Here is a 22016-nt window from a genome sequence, read left to right as displayed (position 1 = left end):
CCTCACAGGGATTAGAGCGTGGGGGGGAGATGAGGGACATCTGCCAGTCAGACTCCTTGAGGGGCTGGCGTAAGCAGGGACAAGTGAGATGAGCCTCTGTACACTCAGGTAGGTAGTAGTAGTGAGGCTGTGAGTGGTGAGCGGAGGCAGAGGTTCTGGGCTTGCTCCTGATTGCTATGGAAGGTCTGAGGAAAGCTGACTCAGGTCTGGTGTGAACTGAGGGGTTCACTTTACCCTGTCTCCTGCTAAGTCGGAGACGGACTTCCTTTGTAGGCCTTGGGATACCCTTGAGCCCAGATGATGAAGCTGATTGCCTGAGGGAGTGTACAGCACCTGAGAATTATACCTGAAGGTGGTACAAACAATGTTTTGGAAGTGAAAGGGTTTAACAGAGGCTTTCCAAACTACCTAACATCATCTCCTCCCTGGGGATGTGCTTCTTGCTAAGTATATTTCCATATGTGTAATATGTAAATTATATACACACTTGCAAAACACACAGCTAACTAAAGACAACACAAATGACTAAATAACATACATACAAATAACTATTATTCAATGCAGAGTGTAAGGATCACAATGCAAATTTTATAAGGATTCGAAAGTGGAGAGATCAGTCACATCTGAAGTGAACAGGAAGGAATTGATAGCAGAAATGTGTCAGATAAGTGTCTACATTAACTAAAGGACTGGAAGGATTGTAACAGAGGGAAATGCCTGGGATGACTATTCAGGCAGAGAGAGGAAGCGTACCAATTGGTCATGACATAGGGCATCAGGGGAGAAGTGAAAGAGAGCGTAGGGTAGGTATAGGTAGGTTTGTTTGAACTTTACTACTCAGGTGGCAGGAAATAAATCAGTGAAAGCTTTTTATTCGATTGTTTGGTAGGGTAGTAATGTAAGGACAATGTATCAGGAAGTGAATCTGGCAATAATGTATATAAAGAATCTTAGTGGTAGATGCCCAAGGAAAAAGACTATGAGAAAGTTATGACAATAAAGCAAATGATAAATAATGGAGCTACACTAGGGTTGAAGTCCACTAAGGGAGAGACGAATGCTGAAGATACCTAGGTAAAGGCAAAGACATCTTGGTGACTGACAGGTGGGATTATGGTAGAGAGAAGAGTTAAGGTTGACCACAGAGATTTAAAGCAAAATAACCAGGAAAAAAATGTAATTAACAGAAATAAATCAGTCAAGTCAAGAAGAGCTATTGGTGGATAGGAAGATGATTTTTACTTGAGACTTGCAGATCTTGAAGTTCTAACAGGAGTCTAAGTGAGAAGTCCAACAGATTGTTGAAAACTCAAGACAGAAACTTGGATGAGAGTTTGGAACTGCAGATACTATTTGGTGATCACGTGCAGGGAGGTGAGACTTAGAGTCACGTTAGTTCATGAAGCCATCCAGGTGTAGTTTAGAGAGATGTAAAAATCGCCAAAGATGTAAAAAGGTAATTAGTTGTGAGAATGGAAGAAGTGACAGGGTGGCTACTCACTGTAAAAAGATGGAGGATATTTAAACACTGCTAAATACTAGTCGCTAAATAAAATTAGGAAATTATTGTTTGCCTTTGAGTGAACAAGTCACTACACAGAGAGAGGGAATGATCCTGGTAAAGAGGGAGTGTCTCCCTCCAAAAGGAGAAGACAATTTTGAGTTAAAAAAGGTAACTTAGATATGCTAGGTCACATAAAGGTAAGGTTAGGGTCACGTCTTAAGTATGAGGACTTTGTAGAAGTGTTTGGGGATTTGAAGAGAGAGAATTAGAATAGTGAATGTGAAAAACAATGATGGAAAGTCAACAAGAGGTGAATAAAAGTAAGGTCCAGGGCTAGGTGACCTAAAAAAGGAATTTGGAAGAGACCTAATCCTTTCTATGGCACAACAGTGCCCCATAAAGGCAGCTTCAAATGCTAAGATGTAAGCTGTTGCTTAGGACGCATCCCTCCATTTGAGTCTGACCTACTTCTGTTTTTCAACTTCATGTTTAGAATTACTAGCTCAGGAGCCTGCCTTCTGTCCCATCCTGTGGCTTCTCCTGAATTTGTCATTCATTCTGCTTCTCATTGGTCTTCGGACCTAAAAACTCTTTCCTGGTTTCATGATCCAGTTGCCCATTTAGCTCATGAGAATTCCCTGTGGCAGTGCCTGGCCCCAGGGATTCCCACTGACTCTGTCCAAGGTGGATGTGGGGGGATGTGGGGATGATTTGGATGATTACATGATAATCTGGTAAGGCAGAAAACCATCAGCAAGGTGGTGAATACCTTGTAAAATTTACAAGAGTGTCTGGTGATGATAACAAAGATGGGGAGGGGCATATCAAATAAGAGCTGTGAACTTTGAAAGAACAGAGGACAATACTGTCTGGCGGTGGGGGGTGGGACTGAACTCTATAAGCAGCCAGTGAAAGCAAGCAGATTAGAGTGTTAGTTGAAGATTTACCCAAAGAATGATGAACTCTGATAAAGCTCAGTTTTGATGAAGGAGGAATAGTAGCTGGACCATTCTGAAAAGTATGAAGAATATGGAACAAGAATTTCATAGTATAATATGGGCTATAAATTAGTTCATGACATAGTATCAATATTAAATGTCCTAATTGACCAACTCTATGGTGATTTGTAAGAGAATATCCTTGCTCGTAGGAGCAGGTAGACTGGTAATTTATATATATGTATGCATGTATTAGGTTGGTGCAAAAATAATTGCAGTTTAAAAGGTTAAAAATAATTGCAAAAACCACAATTACTTTTGCACCAACCTAATGTAAAGAAGTACCTAGTCAAATTCCAACCAATGAAATTAAACTGGGCAATTATTAATTGAAACAGTTTAAGGTAATTAAAGCATTGTAGAAGATTAAATTTCTATCCCATAATACAGTTAGGTGAAAGTCTTTTGATTATAATATAGAATTTCCCTTGCCTGAGCCCAAAAGTAAAATTTACAATGCTAATTTAAATCAAGTGTACTGATATAACTTACATCAATAAACTGCATCTATTAAAAGTGTCAATAGATGGGTTTTGACAGATGTGTAGAACCTGTGAAACTACCACTATAGTCAGCATACAGAACACTTCCATCCTCCCACAAGTTTGCTTGTGCCTCTGCTGACAATGTTAAAACATGAAACGGCAAAGGATTCTGCATTACTAGGCAACTGGTATATTTAACAGATAGGTTTTGGATGGCCTTGAAAAGAAATCTTTCATATAATAATAAATTACACCTTAAAATATTCCCATATATTAACAGAATAATGCATGCTATGAAGCAAATGTTCTCCACCCATCATGTCATTTTAACTTATACTCTACTTTTTAAAGTGTTTTTACAGCTCAGTGGATGCATACAGCACATAAAAAGGAGGATCATTTTCCCTACCTCATCAGCAAGGAAGCAAAACCTCAGCAGAGTTAAATTATGAAGCCAAGGTCAGAGGATAGGCACAGAACAGAACAAGTTGCCTGCTTCCCTAGTCCAGATTTGGCTTCCAGTGTAGAACTGGACATTCACAAATGAAAACAGCAACTACAAATACCATTTCAAGTGCTTCTGCCTAATTAGCATGCAACCTAGAGCCATTCCCTGCCAAGAGGTTGGGGAAACATAGTTGTAAAAGGAGAAGCACTGCCCCACGGTGAGACAGTGCCAACCAATCTGATTCAGGCACTTGGTGCAATGTTCAGGCTGGGGCTTTGGTGTCTGGTGTTCAAACTCAGAGTTTCCTCGTGCATGGAAATAAAGTTTTAAAAAGGGCACTGAAGTATTATTTAGGGAGGTCTTTGGCACTGGGAATAGAAAATTATTCTACCAGGGAGAATCTAACATCGTCATCTGTACAGTGGGACTAATGATGGGAAAGTAATGACATACTATTAGGTTGGTGCAAAAGTAATTGTGGTTTAAAAGGTTAAGAATAATTGCAAAAAATGCAATTACTTTTGCACCAACCTAATACTTATATGATAGAATTATCTTGGCCTACATGGGAATTATTATTGAGCCATCACTTAAGGACAAATAATAGTACAATTAGCAAGGGTTTTAAATGATACTTTGGGATAATTTTTTTTATGGTATTCTCTATTGAATATATGACAGTGTTTAAGAGAAAAGACTCTCTAGTCAGCACTGGGTTCAAACTTGGTATCTGTACTGACTAGCTGTTTGACTTCGGGATGAGACTTTGCTTAAGCTTTAGTTTCCCGTCTGTAAAATGGCAGAGTCAAATATAAATATCTTTTTAGTGTTTGAAATGTAATTACAGGAAAACCAAATGCTAAGAGTGAACTAAAATTCACTTTGGGTTTTATTTTTTCATTTAGAACAAAAGTCTTTACAGTATGATGTGTCTCTTTACAGCTCTAATCGAGTACACACCTGTAATGTGACTTCAGGTTTAAAAACTATAATGTAGAAAATTCTTTCCTACTGTCCTAAGGCATTTTTTTTTTTTTACCTCCTTAACTGTGGCATTTGAGGTTTTGACATGAATTGCAGTGTGATTTTTTTTTTTTAGAGGGAGAAAGGAAATTCATACCTGCCAAGAGTTGGAGAGGAAAATAGGAAGAGCCCCTGGAACTCCAGTGTATTAGATTAAAAACATTATTTAGAGGAACAGAATGGGAAACCGGTGAATATTTTGGCTTTTATAAAAAGGGAGTGTGCCTCATAAACAGGACAGTTGGAATGTATGGAAAAGTTCCAGTTAAAACAAGACACAAAGCACATGACTAATATTGCTTTTCCAAGTTAGACAAATGCAGCTTTAACCAGAATTTGCCTCAGAGGGGCCTCAGGAGCCCTCCCCGAATCTTGAGATTTGGATACTTTTTGAACTTCCACGTCTGAAGTAGGAAAGCTATACTGAGAGATGGTGTGTTTTGACCCCTTCTTTCTTCCTGAGTTTCTCTAGCTTTCTCACAGATTCCCACCAGGTGAGTGAGTGTCAGAAGATACACTGATGTACTCAGGTAAAGGAGCAACTGCAAAACTAGATGTGATCCTCGTCAGGAATGATTCTTGTTTGTATGCTGAATACCTGTTTGGCCCACCAAGAGAAACTTCACTATCTAGGAAAAAAAATGAACTACAAAGTCATTTTCAAGTGCAAATGACAAATATTCTTTAGGCTCTTTCATCTCTTTTGCACATCAAAGAATATATATCAAGATGTCGATGGCATGTAATCTATTTGACCTACCCTTTAACCTGTCAGGCCCTCCTTAACGTGAAGAGTCCTTCATCACTCACTCATGGCACTCACTTTGTCCTTTCACATTTCCTGTCACCTCAGCATGGATTGTGTGGTTTATTGTTTTTATTTCTTGTTCTACACCACCAAACTACTGTGCACGCAGGACCTCAGCTTTCCTGAGGAGTTCCAGTTTATACCTGTGGCACCAGTGTAATTAATAGTGCCCTCTTTCAGGTTAAAAAGTGTTCTGATGTAGAGGGTAAGCTATACAATCATCCAACGCATGCTGCAATCAGAACTTTTTCAAAGCAAAGTTGATTAAAATGTGTGTAAATGAGTAACAATGAAAGCTGTGATATGACCCCACCAGATCAGCCCTGTAATAGTCTGTTTCAACACATGAGTGTCATCAGTGGCTTCATGATGGTTCTTCCTGTAAACGCCATCATGAGCTATTTTTGATTTATGCCATCCAGCACACCTTCAACTCTGACTCATGTCCGATTGCCCCAAACAGGGCAGGACAGACTAATGGAATGCCCTAACATTGCTTAACCTGCCCCGCATTGAAAGTGGCTTTCTTCCCTTCTTTGGTTCTCCAGAAATCTTTTTTGCTAGCATAAAACACTACCGAACTCACATGAACTTTTTGCTATGCAACAAAGGAGGCTGAAACTTGTCCCTGAAACACAAAGATTACATATAATAAAAGCTTAATAAATCTGGATAATGAGAAGAAAAGATAAAGTGCTATTTCTTAACATTGGCATTACAAGAAAGTTCTGTTTAGTAGGAAATTACTCAACCTTATGGGCAGTGTGGGAGGCGGGCAAAGAACATTTGCTGAGTTGAAATTTTCTTTTTAATTAAAGTTGATTGGGGGTGACAATAGTAAAGTTACATAGGTTTCAGGTGTACAATTCTGTAATACATCATCTATCAGCACTGAATTGAAATTTGATTTAGATCTGAGCAATAAGAAAAAAATAAGTGAATTTGGTGATTTTGCCTCAGATAATGGTACCATTAAAAAATGCTATTTCAATTCAGTATCACTCCATCACATATTCAGAGTTCTTTAAAAAGAAATTAGCCTTGCTTTAAAATAAGTCAGCAGAACTGTACAATATCAGAAGACCAAACGTAAAAAAAAAGTTTGAAGTTTGTCACTATAGGTATGTTTGGTTTTTTCACATGAGGAAACAGCAAGATGAGTTCATGCAGACCTGTATCATTAAATACATATAATTATATTGTCATTTGCGACAAATAGGTTTGTAAATGAAGATTATTTGAAAATGAAAATAATCAAGAGCTACACAAATCTAACAAATTAAACTGCCAAATTGATCTCAATTTAAAATATAATTTATTTGTCACACATTTATTGAATGTGCTCCAGACACTAGGCTCAAATACTGGGAATAAAAAGAAAATATGAGTAAGCACCTGTCCTCCAAGAACTGACAAGTCCAAGAACTGACAGCCTAGTAATCGTACTTCTTCAAGGAAAAACAAAACATGAAAAACAAACATCTCTTCAGAGTGGATGGTCTGCTTCATGTAAAGTAGTGTTATGCTTAACATTTCTAAAAAAGCATTTGCATTCATCCTGTTCTTCTTTCTCCTATTATCTTTCAAAACTCAGGTGAACTTTTCTTTTACATCAGAAACAGCTCTGAGAGATAACCCAGAATGTGGGTTATCCACATTCCACAGTGATGTGAGCGGCCTGGGCCCCCTTTGCTTTTGCCACCCTTAGCATTGGCTTCCAGGAGAAAGGCTCCCTCGGGTCTGAAGATGGCTGCTGCCAAGTCTAGATATGCTTTCATAGGGCTGGTGCACAATCCCCATCAGTTTCTGGCCATTAATGGCTCATAAATGCCACCTTCTCAAAAGAAATGGCCTCCACCGAAACAAGCCATAATGCTTAGAGATGTCTGGAGAGTAACCCACCCTAACCCCCTTCCCCCTCCAGAATGCCCTCAGCCAATGACAGCCTGGTATAAAAGCCAGACACCCCACATCAAAATAGGACAACTCTGTAGTATCATTGGTGCTCCAAGTTCTGGGTGGAATCAGGCTAAGGCCAGACGTCACTGCAACAATGTCTTTCTTTGCTTAGCACCTTGCCCTGTCCTGATCTCCTTACCTCACTTCCCATCTCAATAAATCACTTGCCAATAATCTCTACCTCAGGTTCTTCCTCTGGGGAGCTAAGACAACTAATTTTTATTATAATGTCCTTATTCCCTCAACTTTTCTTCTGAGCCACTATATATCAAATTGAACATTATCATATGACCACCTTTTCCTCAAAATACACCTCTAGACTATCAAGCCAAATCACTGGAACAGCTAATAGAAAAGACAAGAAAAAAGTCCAAGCTGTTTTTCACTAAACATAAATACGGGCATGTTTTTGCAAGTACGTATAGAAGCAAAATTATTTAGACCAAATGGTTTGCCCATAAAGATACTCATTTTCATTTTCACGAGCTGAATGCTCATTTGCCCCTAGTTGTCTGAAACAATATGGTAGAGGCAGAGGAGACGAATATTACTCTAGGCTGGGTATTGCTGCTAAAGGGTGGTATTTCCTCAATGTATAATTTACTAGCAAACTACAAATATTAAAGTGCATTTTTCAACTAATTGTGTATGAGCACAGTTGAAGTATGCATTTGTTGCAAAAAAGGTGAAGTTTTGACACAAATGTATTATTTTAATTCTTTTAATTATATCTGCTGCTTGTCTGTTTCACCAGTAAAATTATGCTTCATATATTCGGAATACTAAGTAAAAGAGCAAAGGAAAATGCTAATAAAAAATGCGGTTTTGGATTATGTTTATTTGAAGTCCAAGGGGCAAAAAACTAGGAGAAAGAGAAAAATGCAAGTAGTTGTGCTATTTCCTCTACCCCTCTGTTTCGAGTGCCTGGGGCGTGACCATCTCTAGCTCTTCAGAGCTTCCTACTCAGATCTACCTTTTGCAAAGAGCCCCCCATGCTTCCACCTCTTCTCCTGTGCCCCTTTACTTCATCTATATTAAAAGTTAACTGACTTTGGTTTTGTTTTCCGTGCCTGCTTCTCCAAGAAGTAGCCCTAAACACCCCTTCCTTCCCTATATTTTTGTAGGGGCTTTTAAGGAAACAGTTCCTCGATCAAAACATGGAATGACTAGATAATGGCAAGTGATTAGAACACTCACTAATCTATTCTTTTGTTTTGAATTTTATATCAAATGATAGCATATATTAAATTTCTGTGTTCAAAAGAGAGCTTTCAATAATCAGGTAATGTATTTTGAAGATATTTGTTACATTAGATGACCATGATATACTTCTAGAACACGGAAACCCCAGTTATACAAGGAAACCCCAAAGTTATACTCCAAACTTTAATCTATGTTTTCCTAGTTCCAACTGTTATCAAAGTAGAATATGTACTCATTATAACAGTGTTTACTTTGTTGTTTTTGTTTTTTAAAAAGGAAGTAGCTTTTATAATTATCCAAGTTTAATTTAATTTGTACAGTAAATGCAATTAGCAAAAAGGATACTTCCTGGAAAAAAAGCACATTTCTACATTTTTCACAAATCATTCTGTTAGGAGTAACAGGAGAGTCTGGAATGATTGATTCTGAATACCAAGGACTATAATCTTTATCTCTTTGAGTTGCTCCTTTTTTCAGGTAACTATGGACATCCTTTACATTTTGAAAGGCATAGAAATTTTGTGGCATAGACTTAGAGCAGAAAAACATTAGAAATGTTTCCTAAAACTTTCACTTGACCTGATCACTTGATTTACGGGAAGATCCCAATCTAAACATTAAGCCTTCCATTGTCTTCTTTGTTTTATTTCCTTTTTTATTTTTTGAAGAGTCCATTCTCTTCCTCCTTTCACTTCTATAGATTAAACTTTCTCAAAAGAATATGAATAATCCCATCATCTAAAACAAAGAATAGATGAGTGTCATGAATTATGTAGTTTCCTGATTTCTGTGTACTCTATCTTGTTAATGATAGATATTTATTATACTTCATGACAGACAGTTATAGAGGTCATTTCATGCGTCATAAACATTTAATTCTGGGAAATAATTCAAAACTTATTCATATTAAGTCAATGTTCACTGCAAAATGTGACTAAAATGAAGGCGTTCTAAGAGATTTTCAGAAATCCCATTATAGTCATGCCAAAATTGTATTTGTAATAGATTGAAGTGACGTGTATATTCGACTAAATTGACTTTCAAGAATAATTTTTAAATAACTAAAAAGTAACTTTTAACTTAATAGTTATTTTTATATATTAGCTATATTTTTAAAACTTTGCCTTTATGACCCAAAGCACATTCATTTTAAAGACAACCAAGTGCATTTACAACAAATTTAAAGACACGTAATGCTTTCCCTTTTTTAAAGCTAGAATTAAATACATACATATGTACATATGCATCTGTTTATGTGCGCATATAAGTTATTATAATATTAGTTATAATAATATTACAATAGTCCCTTTACTAAGTGCCTACTCTGCCCTAAGCACCACTATGTTTGTCATGGTTATACTTGCTCATTTCATCTCATATCAGTATTTTGAATTAGATATAGTTAGCCCTGTGTTACTGTGGAGGAAATGGAACCTAGGAAAATTTAAGTAACTAGACTAAGGGCACACAGCTACTACAGAGCAGTGCTATAAAAATTTGGAACTTTGTTCCCAGTAACCATTTAGCAATGCTACCCCATCACATCTGTAACCTCCAGTTGTAATAAAATGAGAAAAAAATAAGACACTCAACCCATGTTCATAGATCAAGGAATAGAATTATTTATAGCGTACACACTTATTGACAATATGATGTTAAATCATCTTCTGATTTCTGTCACGGCAGCCCATTTTTTAATGACATGGGGTTTGTGAGGCACTTAGGACTAAGAAAATTTGGTACAAAAGAGGGTTCTGAGGCTATGTGGTTTACAATATTATCATTCTGCTTCCATTGGCTTAAGAATTTCTATTAGAGTCCATAAAAAACCATCCTTAATGAAAACACAGTGCTAGGACATAAAGAACAAGGTGTTTATGCCACATCACTGGACAAAAAGCTGGAAAGCAGCTACCACTATCTTAAAGGGAAGAAGAACCCCTCAGGCACACCCTCTAATGAGGTGTCAGCACTGAAGGCTGATAGGAAACCACTCTAGAAAGCAGCTTTCCTGCCATGTTGCATCAGGGATGGAAATGGACTGAGTAGACCTGGAGGCTGATGACAAATGGCCATTGTCTGTAAAGAGCAGTCATGCATCGATGTAAGTGCAGTGTAAAGAAGATTTCTATTTGCACAGAAGTGTGTGTGTGTGAAAGATTAACAGAGAGGAAGGGAGGGAGAGAGGGAAGAATGGAGGGAGGGAGAGAGAGAGATTCCTAACACATCGTGACAACCCCCATAGTAGCATGGCCATTTAGTGGAAAGAATTGCTATAATTGGTGTGATATTTTAGTGTTAGGTACTTACTTACTTACATGTTTTAAAATTAAAAAGGAAATCCTTCAAGTTCTGCTTACCAAATGCATCTGGCTTGTCTTCTGTAACGTCTAACCATGACAATCTCCAGCAATAATGTTTGACACTATTCCCATGGAGTTCAATTTATGGCCTTCCTCCAGTTCCGCAGAACTGTTAAGGTCCACCTCCTCCATATCCATTTATGGGAACATTTTTCCTGTAGTATGTAGACTCAGAAATGTCAGCCTCAGAACCTGGGAAGTATTGACAGAACCAAAGTCTCTATCCCTTTCAGTCATTATCCCTAGGTGTCTGAAGTTTGAGAGCAGAAGTTGGCAATCGAACTTTTTAAAGAAAACACTCAGGAAGCAGAATACAAAGAAAACAGATTTTTGCTTGTAAATTCATTATTTACCACATGTAAATGGAAGTAGGAGCCCGACTTGAACTTGAATCTGGGTTAAGTTAGGACAAAGTCAGAAAATCATTAGAAACAAAGACCAGAGTCATAGAATCTGCTGCCTCACTTCCAGGAGAATGCAATGTTAACTGCCAGAGAGCAAAAGTCCTACCTATTCAGTAAAAGGCTTGGTCACGGCTGATCTGTAATAAACTGGATTCCATGTTCCAATTGGGTCAAGTTTAAGAGTCAGTAAAGGTCAACCTAGGTCTGCAAATATGCTTGATCTCTAGACCTGAATTGGTTTTCTTTCTGGGAACAAAACTAAAAAGGTCACTTCCTCTTCTGAATGCTTTAGGAATAAGCAGGTTTTACAGTGTTGCTGACTAAGCCAGATGGAAGGTTTCCAGGCTATGAAGTCTTCATAGTTAGGTGGCCACACTGGTAGTAAAGAGAGCAGAAAACATTAGCTATATTTAGTCCTTGAAATTCTAAGCCAGTGAAGAAAATTCTAGGCCAGTGCATCTAGATCAGTGAAGACGTTTTGGAAAATGTATTTTAAAAGTTGATATAAAGCCAAGGAGAGAGGGTGCAAGGGGGCACAGAAGAGATAGTAGAACAGCAGGGATGTTAGGGAAGGATGCTTTCAGCTTAATTCACTGGTATCTGGGGAAATACAGGGAAGGGGGCTCACTACCATCCCCGTTATGATTACTCTGCTATGATTACTCTCCTACAGTTCCCCTTTCTTTTATCCCACTGCAATCCCCATCCCGTGCCACCTCCAGATCAGAACTGTTTTAACCCTGTGTTCTAGAATGTTGGCCAAGTTGGGAGAGAGAAGGAAAAGAGAGACCAATTGGATGAGGACAGCTAGAGACTGTGTGGGCTCTATCCCCTTTCAAACTACCACGGCCATGTGTGATTATGTACACAACACGCAGATCGTCTTCTTTCATGCCTAGTCCATTTTTAAAAAGAGATAAACACAGATTAGAAGGAACGAAATGAAACGGCAAGGAGACAAACTAGGCATCACTGCCTCTGGAGAGCCATCCTTAAACATGCCCTCATCCCCACCCCTGCCCTGCCCTCTAAAGCAGAGTGAGAAACTCCTTACTCTGTTCCCATAGTTCCTTGGTGGTATCTGTCTTGTGCTTTATCATTATCACACTGTATTTTATTGGTTGCAGATATACTTCTCCTCACCTGGACTGTGAGTTACATACAACAGGGTGTCTATGTTATTTACTGTGTGCCTGAGTGAGCTGGATTGAATGCTGTGGTTTCCAGTGTCCATGGGACATTTCATAGTAAATATTAAAGGATGGAAAGTAGGAAGCATGTAGGAAAAATATAGGAAGCATGAGATTATTCCACTGAAGACTCATAATACAATAATTTATGACTCACTGTTTATTATATTTTATGTGTATAAGTCTATAATGATGAGCCTCTTTTTAATGATATATGTAGTCAGTGGCTAGAGGAATAAAGGCAAAGTTCCCAGGCCCAATTACCGGTATGTTATTAAAACGTCATGGCCAAGTGAGGGCATCTATGGAAAACTGAATTGGTCGTGATCTTAAAGTGGTCCAGTCAAAGAAACTAAATTGGGCTAACTAAAACAACTCATTAATTTTAACCACTTTACCTTTAAATTACTGAATCATGCCATTATATCTGGTTCTCATATTCTTCAAGCCAAAATAATCAATATTAACACAAGTTAATTACACTATACGTCCGTCAAGATTATTTCTCAGAAAGTTCATTCACTATGACTCAACATAGACTTACATGTTGAGATTGAAGTCTGCATATAATTATTTTTGCAGGAAAAATTCTAGATCCAAACAAACCTCACTGGTTTCGATGACAGGAAATAAGGTGAAACTGCAGCACACTAAAAAACTCGGAGGGTCCTTTACTGTTGCAGCAGAATTCAATCCAAACCCCAGAACCTAACTGAAATCACATTTTCACCGCCTTCATTTTCCTAAACCTTTATAAAAACCAAACAATAACTGTCCAGGAAATGTGGTATCTAGTCACTGCAGTGAGCAGGTTAACTCTTCCCCAAGAAACTGTATAGGTTTTGACGTCACATACTTAAAACTATTGGTCAGCTTACTTCAATCTTCAGAATATGTTTTGGTCTAGAAATGCATGTCCTTCCCCACATGAGAGTAAACTGTAACGCCTCGTTTTCTCCTTCGTTACAGAGAACAATAGATGTGCGTCCTCCAATGCCGCGTCCTGCGCCAGGTGCCTCGCGCTGGGTCCAGAATGTGGATGGTGTGCTCAAGAGGTGTGCCTTTTTTTTTTTTTCTTTTCTGTTCTGTTTTTCTTTTTCTTTTATTTTGTTTTTCTCTCTTTTTCTCACATTTGACGTTCTCTTTAGCATCATTTCTTTGCCCTAACATGTCATTGAAGGTGCATCAGGAAAAAGAAACATACTGATGAGCATCGGGGAAATTTTATTCGGTTTTTTGCTTAGAAACAGCATATCTGGCTGAATATGAAGTGTAAGCTTTTTATTAGGAAAATTATGGTAATTTTGAAATGAAGTGCAAACCATTTTTATGTTTTCCATCTGTTCTATGAAAAACTTGGCAAACACAAATAGTAACTTTCGCTAGGTCAGTAGGCTGTGTGTGAAATTCTTGCTGCAGTTTGGGGCATTAGGTTATATATCCAAGTTGAAGCCCTGTCCTGTACTTGCTTATTAAAGAAAAGCAAGCTAATTTATTGGTCTGTTTCATTCCTTTTTATTTGAAATACTTGGAGATAAGCGTTATTCCATTTCATAACGCTGTCCATCAATTATGGAAAGTGGGGTGCTTTTCCTTTGACATGTGACCCGATTCATGCGATATTTTATACATTTACATTCTGTGGAATGGAGAATAATTCAAAAAATGTTTAGTGTTCAAAATTAGCGTTTTTATATTCTAACAAGAGAAATATATCCCAATAACAAATTTCTTAGTAAAACAATTATAAGGTATTTCTTCTTTCTTGGCTCTAAAGTTGTTTTGTGAGTGTTGTTAATTTTGGTCATGGTAATATTCGATCAGAACTACCTTATATAATAAGTTACAATGAAGAAGCCATCTGCTAATTTGATGTTTCTTTTATGAGACTGCCGAGGTACTTTTACAATTATTTATGCAGCCTTTTATGGGAATTGGAACAAATAGATCTTCAATAGCCTTTTGCTTGACATGAAGAGAAATCTCTTAGTTTTGCCTCCTCTGATTTAGCGCAAAAACTGCACCTACCATCATCTTTCCAACATTTCCTGATACTGCTTGCCCTTGTGTGTCCCCCAGGAGGCAAAAGAAAGCTGAAATTCCGCAAAAGATAGTGGACATTACGTTCTTCTATGAGACAAGTTAGGAAAGAGGCAGGGGAGGGGTTCATGAAACAGTAGCCATATCTGAAACTAAGCCCCCCTCCTGCTGACCGCCCAAAGGTGTCCTTAATGTAGCCTAGGCTTTACCAGTGAGGACATCAGATGTCACTCAAAACTAATCAGTACTTCGTGAGAACCCAGGGAGTCAAGCAATGTTATAGAGAGGACAATACCAGAGTTCCTGGGACCAATCTCATTGCTTCCATTTCCTATGAGCCAAATGACCAGACAGAATTCACTCTGTTCTCTGAGCCTCCCTTTCCTCATCTCTATAACCTTGAGTTTGGAGTTTACTACCAAGTTTTTCTCTGTCAAGAATGTTTCATGGCTTGATAGTTCTTGACCCTAATCCATACTCCATTTTAGATTTTTATTACGTCACCAAGGAAGATCCTTCGAGTCCTGAAGTTTGTGCCAACTTGACATCAGTTGATAAGAACTTTAATAAGTGTAGTTTAGAGGAACTTTCAAAAAATAGTTCAGAAACCCAATGTCAGCTTAAGGCAATCTGCCAGCCATATAGAATGTCAGTTCCAGAGGGACCCCTTCTCCATCTCACACCTCTGCTGGCACGAAAAGTCTGAAGAGTTATAGGAGTTGCAATGTCAGTCCTGCCATGGGAGGAGGGATTTTGAGTGTTCCGAGGAATGGCTGGTCAAATGGGAGGTAAGCCAAGGGGGAAAGGTGAGGGGGGGGGGGGGGGGGGAGGGAGCTGCCAGAACAGAGAAGGAAAACCTGTGTCTGCTGTTGGTCAGGTCTTCATAGGGGATCTCAGAAAATATTCAGAAATGACTTGGCTGCTGCTGTCCCAAAATATTCTATGTAGTGCAGGGTGGTCTAATTTATATGCTAAAAAAGCAGGCTCTGAAATGAGATCAGCTTGGATTCAAATCCCAGTTCCATCAATTTCTAACTGTATAAATGTGGACACTTTAACCTGACCCACTCTAAACCTGTTTCCCTGAGCTCTGAAATGGCAATAACAAGTGTACCTATGACACAGTATGGTGACGATGAAGTGAAACAGCATGTGGGAAGCCTTGGGCATGTAGGCATTACTTAAGAAATGGGAGTTGTTACTACAAGAGACTCGGGAGCTTCACTCGGGCTTAGGAAAGTCAGAGAATTGCCTATGTTAAGAACACACCCTCAGAGAAGCAATCAGTGAGAGAGCTCAGCCACTAGCCACATCATTAACAGAAAGAGCTGTCCACTCCCTCCAGGCTGACCTGACATCGACAGGAAGAATGGAACGGTTAATTCTGAAAGGTTGCCCACCACTTACGTCTGTATGTAACTCATATCTTTTATTTCTCAAGCAGCAAAGGTGGAGGGACAAGAAAGGACGATGCAGTTTTTCCCTGTTCATGATTAGAAGAGATAAACAGTAAAAAAAAATTAAGTCTGGTGTGTGTAATTCTCAAAGCTGGTCAAAAGTAAAAGATCGCTAGGAAATTTACACCGGGTAAACTCAATCTGCCTACATTCTTGGGTAGCACGTTAACCTGCCATTCTATACATTCTGCCTTCCTTCTCTCCACACTACATAAAAGTAACTGAAAAATATTCAAGATAGAATTTTACCTAGTTTATCGGAAAGGTTCAATACTACCTAGTCTAATGCCTCATGTTTCTTTGTGAACGACCTGACAAGCTGCTCTTCCTCTCCTGCCTGGTACGTCCAATACAGGCTGTGATTGCACAGCGAGTTCACAGGGCAGCCCTGGAGCCTCATTGCACTAAAATAGGATACAAAGGGCATTCACTGTCAAAGGCAAGGTGATAGAATTCTTTCATTTCTGTGCAGCCTGCCAAATTACAAAGTCAGAAGGACTCAGAAATGAGTAAGAGAAAACACTTACCTCCCCAGATTATACATTAAATGGGTGAAAGCAACAACTGAAGAAAAGCCAACCAGGGTAACGTCAACCTGGCTGTTCATTTCATATACGTTTTAAATGTGCACAACTGAAGTATGAGTATGCTTGAGTTATTTCTTGTAGAAAAAATAAGAATTAGAAGAAATTAAAACGACACCAAACACCAAAAATTAAAAGGGTGTGGTTTCAAATTCTTCTGTTGTATACAAAGTGGAAAGTAGGCCACAGTGGGTAGGGGCAGCATTCCGTTCTTTATTTTGATGCCACGGTCTTTTCTTCTCTTTTCAAATCTAATTGTCAAATTGGCAGTGTTTTTCTAACTTAGTTTTTCTTTTTTTTTTTTTCAACAGAAGTTATCTACTTTATTCCTATTATTATTATTTCTGGCCTCCACATTGGCCTCTTTATTGTTCCTTGCCCAAGCCTGACATACTTCTTTCTGCCTGGGGGCTTTTACACAGTATGTTCCCTCTCTGTGTGATTTTTTTTTCCCTCCAGAAGTCCCTCGAGTTCACTCTCTGATACTTTTGTTCAAATGTCATCTGACGGTCCTATTTAAAAATGCGAACGACATCCCATCCCCTTTTGACATTCTTTTTTTTTCATTTTTAAATTATAGTTGGCATATAATATTATATTGGTTGCAGGTGTACAACATTGTTTTTACAGTGGAGTAAAAACAGCCATGCTGATTCAGACATTGCAACATGACTGAAACTGTTTTGCCTATTTCGGCAAAATGATGTGACATTTAAAGGTCAAATTGCATAGCTTGATGTATAGTTGCAGTGAATTTACTACGCTCCCTCCTTTTCCGTTCGGTATACACGAATAACAAAATCCCTGGCTGAAAAGAAAACTTATTTGTACTTTATTCCTTTCCTGATTTGAAGGCTTGGGGTTTTTACATCTGTGAAACACATGTGGCCCTGGGTCTGTGTCCTCTCTTGTGAGGCATGAATGAGCACACATGTCCAAGCCTTATGCACCCTCAATATTCCCCAGGCTCTGGGACAGGTGAGACCCCCCCACCCCACCCCACCCCCATCATCTAGCCTGAGGCTTTCTGAAAGAAAATTGTACATAGGATAGCAATACGTACCACCTTTCTCTGAGGAACTCCAAGTTGTTTATAAACCAAATCTCACATTCAGTACCTCTGTTTTATCAACAGGATAAATTTGGATACAAGAAATTAAGGCTTTGAATGTTTTAAACTTCAGGCTAAAATCTAGGTGTATGGTCAATGGCACAGCAAATTGAGTTTTTCTGTTTCCATGAAGTCATTTACCAAATGACACCTGGAAATCTTGAAAAGGAAAAAAATCTCTGCTGTGTTTTAATTATATTTATATTACAAGTATGCTCCACACCTAAGTCAGGATCAGTACTGTAAAGGGTCGCATAGTAAAAATTTTTTTAAGTTTTGTGGGCCACATACTGTCTGTTGTACACCCTTTTTTTATTGTTTTAAAGCATTTAAAAAATGTAAAGAGCACTTTTCAGTACACAAGCCATACAAAAACAGGCCAAGGGTTGTAATTGTCCCACTGTTCCTAGTTTTCTAACCCCTGTTCTAAACTGAGATAGGAATTAAATTAAAATCCTTGTATGAATGTTTTCATATTGCTTACCACCATCCCATCTAATTACTCACCACGCCAGGGATGTCCCTGTTCATAATTAGTGATCTCATATTCAGCTGATACCAAGCTTGATAATCTCCTTTCTTCAGAACCCTATGACATTCTGTGCTTCCCCTAAATGTAATGCCCACGATAATTACATTTGCTTGCTTAGTGGTTGAATTCACCGATGGTCTCCTGACTCTCTGACGACAGGGACTCTTTCGATCTTGTTCCATTCTATATCCTCAGCACCTACCAAACTTCTGTCTCTGAGTAAGTATTCAGTCAACCTATGTGACTGATAGATTAACTGACTGGACAGCCAATTCTCTGAATCAGCTGAACTAAAGGAGGAATGACTGAATACCACATCAAAATAGCCACTGCCAGGAAGATCACAGAGCAAATATCTAGCTAATGTATAAGCAAACACCCCAAATAATTCAGGCCAACATTATAGATAATGAAAAATATTTCTATACATTTCCTGTTCTTAGGAAAAAACCTGAATGGTTCCATGAAGAATCAAAATATCATTTTTTTTTCTCAGTCAAGATAAATTAAATCTTAAGGTTGTTCCATTATTTCCAACTTTATTGGATGGCTATTGCATAACCATCAACTAACCAGTGCTGAACGGTAATGAAATTTCCAGATTCAGTTGCAAAATCAGGAGAATTTGAGTTGCCATCTTGGATCTCCCTGCCGCATATGGGCATCTTTCTTGGTTTATTGAATCACTTACAAGCTGTTGTGTGTATAACATGTTGGTGGATTTTAGAGTCTAAGAAGAATGTATTTCCAATTCATTCTTTCATGAATTTTCTGTACCTAATTAGGCATGTGACTTCTGAGGACTTGCTCTCATATTCCAAACATAATAGTATGTAATAAACATACCAGTTGAGATCTTTCAGAACTGAGGCTTACACTTGGAACCACTGAATGGTCTGTTTTGGCTAAATTTTCTTTTGGAGCAGTCTTCCCAAAGTAAAATATTTAGAAAGAATTAAGTTGGTATAATTTTACGGTGATCAGTTAACAATATTTAAAGTACTTGGTTCAAATTTCCTCTTTAATATTCATTTTCTTCTTTTTAAATAAGATTTAGAAATTAAAGCTTTATTTAAGACAAATTTGCCAGCACTCTTATTGGAAATATGCAGCTATTTTGAGTAGTTGCATAATTTGGGCAATATTAGAAGATGGCTTCTTTGCAATATTTGTTATGTGGTTTTCTTTGGTTATAATTGAGATGATATGCACTAAAAACGTCAGTGATTTTCCTTCTTTTAAACAGGATTTCACTTCAGGTGGAACAAGGAGTGAACGTTGTGATATTGTTTCCAATTTAATAAGCAAAGGCTGCTCGATTGATTCAATAGAATACCCATCTGTGCATGTAATACCAAGTGAAAATGAAATTAATACCCAGGTGACACCAGGAGAAGTGTTGATCCAGCTGCGCCCAGGTTTGGTGACTTCCAAATAAATCTACAATGATTCTTAATTTGCAATTACATTTAGTTTTATTTGTTCATATTTAATATTTTGTGGTAGGCAGTACTGTTGTAGAAAAAAATAACAGTGGGCTCAGAATCAAGAAATCAGAATTCTAGTCTTTATTGTGCCTAAAACTAGCTAGCTGTGTGGCCTCAGATACTCTGCAAACCTGACCACACTATATTATAATTCTCTGTTTCCAGACTTGATCACATTGTAATGTAATTGTGTTCCTACTCCACCGCCAGCTCTGGAAGAAAGAGAACATATTTTATTCCACTCTCTTTCTCCAATGCCTAGCAGAGTGCTGGCATGTAGTAAGCATTCCACAAGTATTTGTTGAATTTATGAGTTGAATAATTAATTAGTAATTGATGTGAATTAAGCTAAGTCCTGTGGATTAACAACTTTTAGACATAAAACTACCATTCTTAATTGTCATCATTTGTATGGCCGCTGAGATTAACACACTTTTCCTCCTATATTCCCCATGTATTTGCCCTTCCATCACATTATATTCCACAGTTTGACACCTGTAGCAGACCACCAGAAATTACTCATTTTCCTCCAGTGCTAGAGAATCCCAGTATACAAGCTGCATATTTCAAGATAAGTTCAGGTGCACCAGACTGCTTCACTTAATTCAATGCATTTACTTTTAAGCAGTATGCAGTTGCCTTTAAGCCTTTATTATTTCATTCTGGGTGGTCTTGTCCTGTCATTAATTTTTTAAATAACCATTATGACATATGACCTCCCTATTCCAAAGCTGAAATATTTTTTCCACTCTCTTGGATTACCATATAAACAAAAACCATTTCTTTTTTGGCCCTAGACATATTCCAAGCTTCCAATTAAAACTGTGCTCCTCACCATGTAAAACAGTTATAAAGCACAGTATGGACATATATGAGCAACAGTTGGAACGGGATACACAAAAATGAAAGTAGTTAGGTTGGTAAGCTTATGGCTCTTGCCACCTCTGTTGTTGCCATAACAAAATGCCATACACTGGGTGGCTTAACTGAAATTTATTTTCTCACAGTTCTGGAGGCTAGGAAGTCAAGAGCAAGGTGCTAGCCAGTTCAGTTCCTGAAGGAGAGTGAGAGTGAGAGAGAGAGAGAGATAGAGAGAGCTCTCTTTGTTGGCTCTTCTTATAAGGCACTAATCCCATCATGAAGGCCCCACCCTGTAAGGCTCCCTTAGAATCTCATTGAAACCTACTTATCTCTTAAAGGTCCCATCTCCAAACACCATCACATTGTGGATTGGGGCTTCAAGATATAAATTAGGGGAGGGGGGACACACAATTCAGTCCATAGCACTTGATATATAAAATAATTTCAAAGGCAATGAAATATTTTCAGAAATTAATCATATTTTAGACAAAAAAATCAAAAAACTGAATTCCAAAAAGTGAAACTGTTTTTGAAAGCCAATATCTCTGAGCACTCAGTCTGCAATAAAATTTGAAATAAATACAAGAGGATAAATATTAAATAACAGAGAAACTAAGAAAAGCTTCTCCTAAGTAAATTCTATCTCCAAGGACAAATCACAATTCTAGTCATACATTATTTAATAATAACAGTAATAACAAAAACACACATCAAAATACATGGGACGTGACTGAAGTTGCTCTCAGGAAAATTCAAAACTTTAAATGCTTTTATTATTGAAAAAGAATGAACCCAAATTAACTAAGTATCCAGATAAAAATAAAGGAAAAACAGAAATGTAATTACCATAAGGAAAACAACAGGAAGGAATTCACAAATTAAGAAAAATACAAAATTAACGAAATGCAAAATAGAAATAAAACAAATGTATAAATCCAAGAGGTGGTCCTTTATAAAGCTCAATAAAATAAATTCTTTACAAATCTAATTAAGAAAAGAGGACAAAAGGCAAATAACCTAATTATATAGACTATAACCAGAGAAACAAATATTGGAGAAAAACTACTTTAACAAAATATCAAACACAAAATCTATGGTAAAAATGTGTAAATATTCATAATATAGATAATTTGTAGGAAAATATATGATTAAAATGGACTCAAGAAGAGGAACAACCCTAAAAATCCTAATAAAGATATAAGAAATTAAGTACACATCAAGCTTATCACATATGACTTGCCTCTAATAAATACGACTACACTCTTTGAAAATGTCTTGCTCTTTTTTAAATACCTGAAGATTTGAAAATGACAGGGTGTATTTTTTTCTACTGTTATACTTAAATTTATACACTTAAATGAATTTAGCTTGTTCCCTTTTGCAGCTATAACAGTGGTTGAATCCTCCTGAGACTATAAAGTACCAGTTTAAAAGTTGGAAAACTGTTTCAGTGCTGTTTCCGTAGTGATACTAACGATAATGACAGTAATGGTAACGAGGCAGTAGAAAAGTGGACTTGAGCGAAAATGGGGAGGTAGCATCCTCACAGTTTGGTGATT

At 37.7% G+C, this 22016-nt stretch overlaps 1 protein-coding gene across 5 annotated transcripts in view; it reads left to right on the top strand.

The window, feature by feature from the left end:
* The window catches only part of ITGB8 (integrin subunit beta 8), a 73114-nt gene that overhangs the window by 11489 nt on the left and 39609 nt on the right, over positions 1-22016 (top strand). For 4 of the 5 annotated variants that reach the window (XM_074340826.2, XM_019727482.3, XM_019727480.3 and 1 more), the window contains exons 2-3: positions 13355-13440; positions 19356-19527. In XM_074340826.2, coding sequence (XP_074196927.2) covers positions 13355-13440; positions 19356-19527 — 258 coding nt within the window. The remainder of the gene's footprint in view (positions 1-13354; positions 13441-19355; positions 19528-22016) is intronic. The other variant, XM_074340827.2, reaches the window with a different exon arrangement.

The sequence above is a fragment of the Rhinolophus sinicus genome, chromosome 4, assembly GCF_057876585.1.
Source record: "Rhinolophus sinicus isolate RSI-liver-muscle chromosome 4, RSI-T2T, whole genome shotgun sequence".
In the NCBI taxonomy this organism is placed as follows: Eukaryota; Metazoa; Chordata; class Mammalia; order Chiroptera; family Rhinolophidae; genus Rhinolophus; species Rhinolophus sinicus.
The sequence above is the reverse complement of the archived record's forward strand: the minus strand, read 5'-3'. Positions and strand labels throughout refer to the sequence as shown.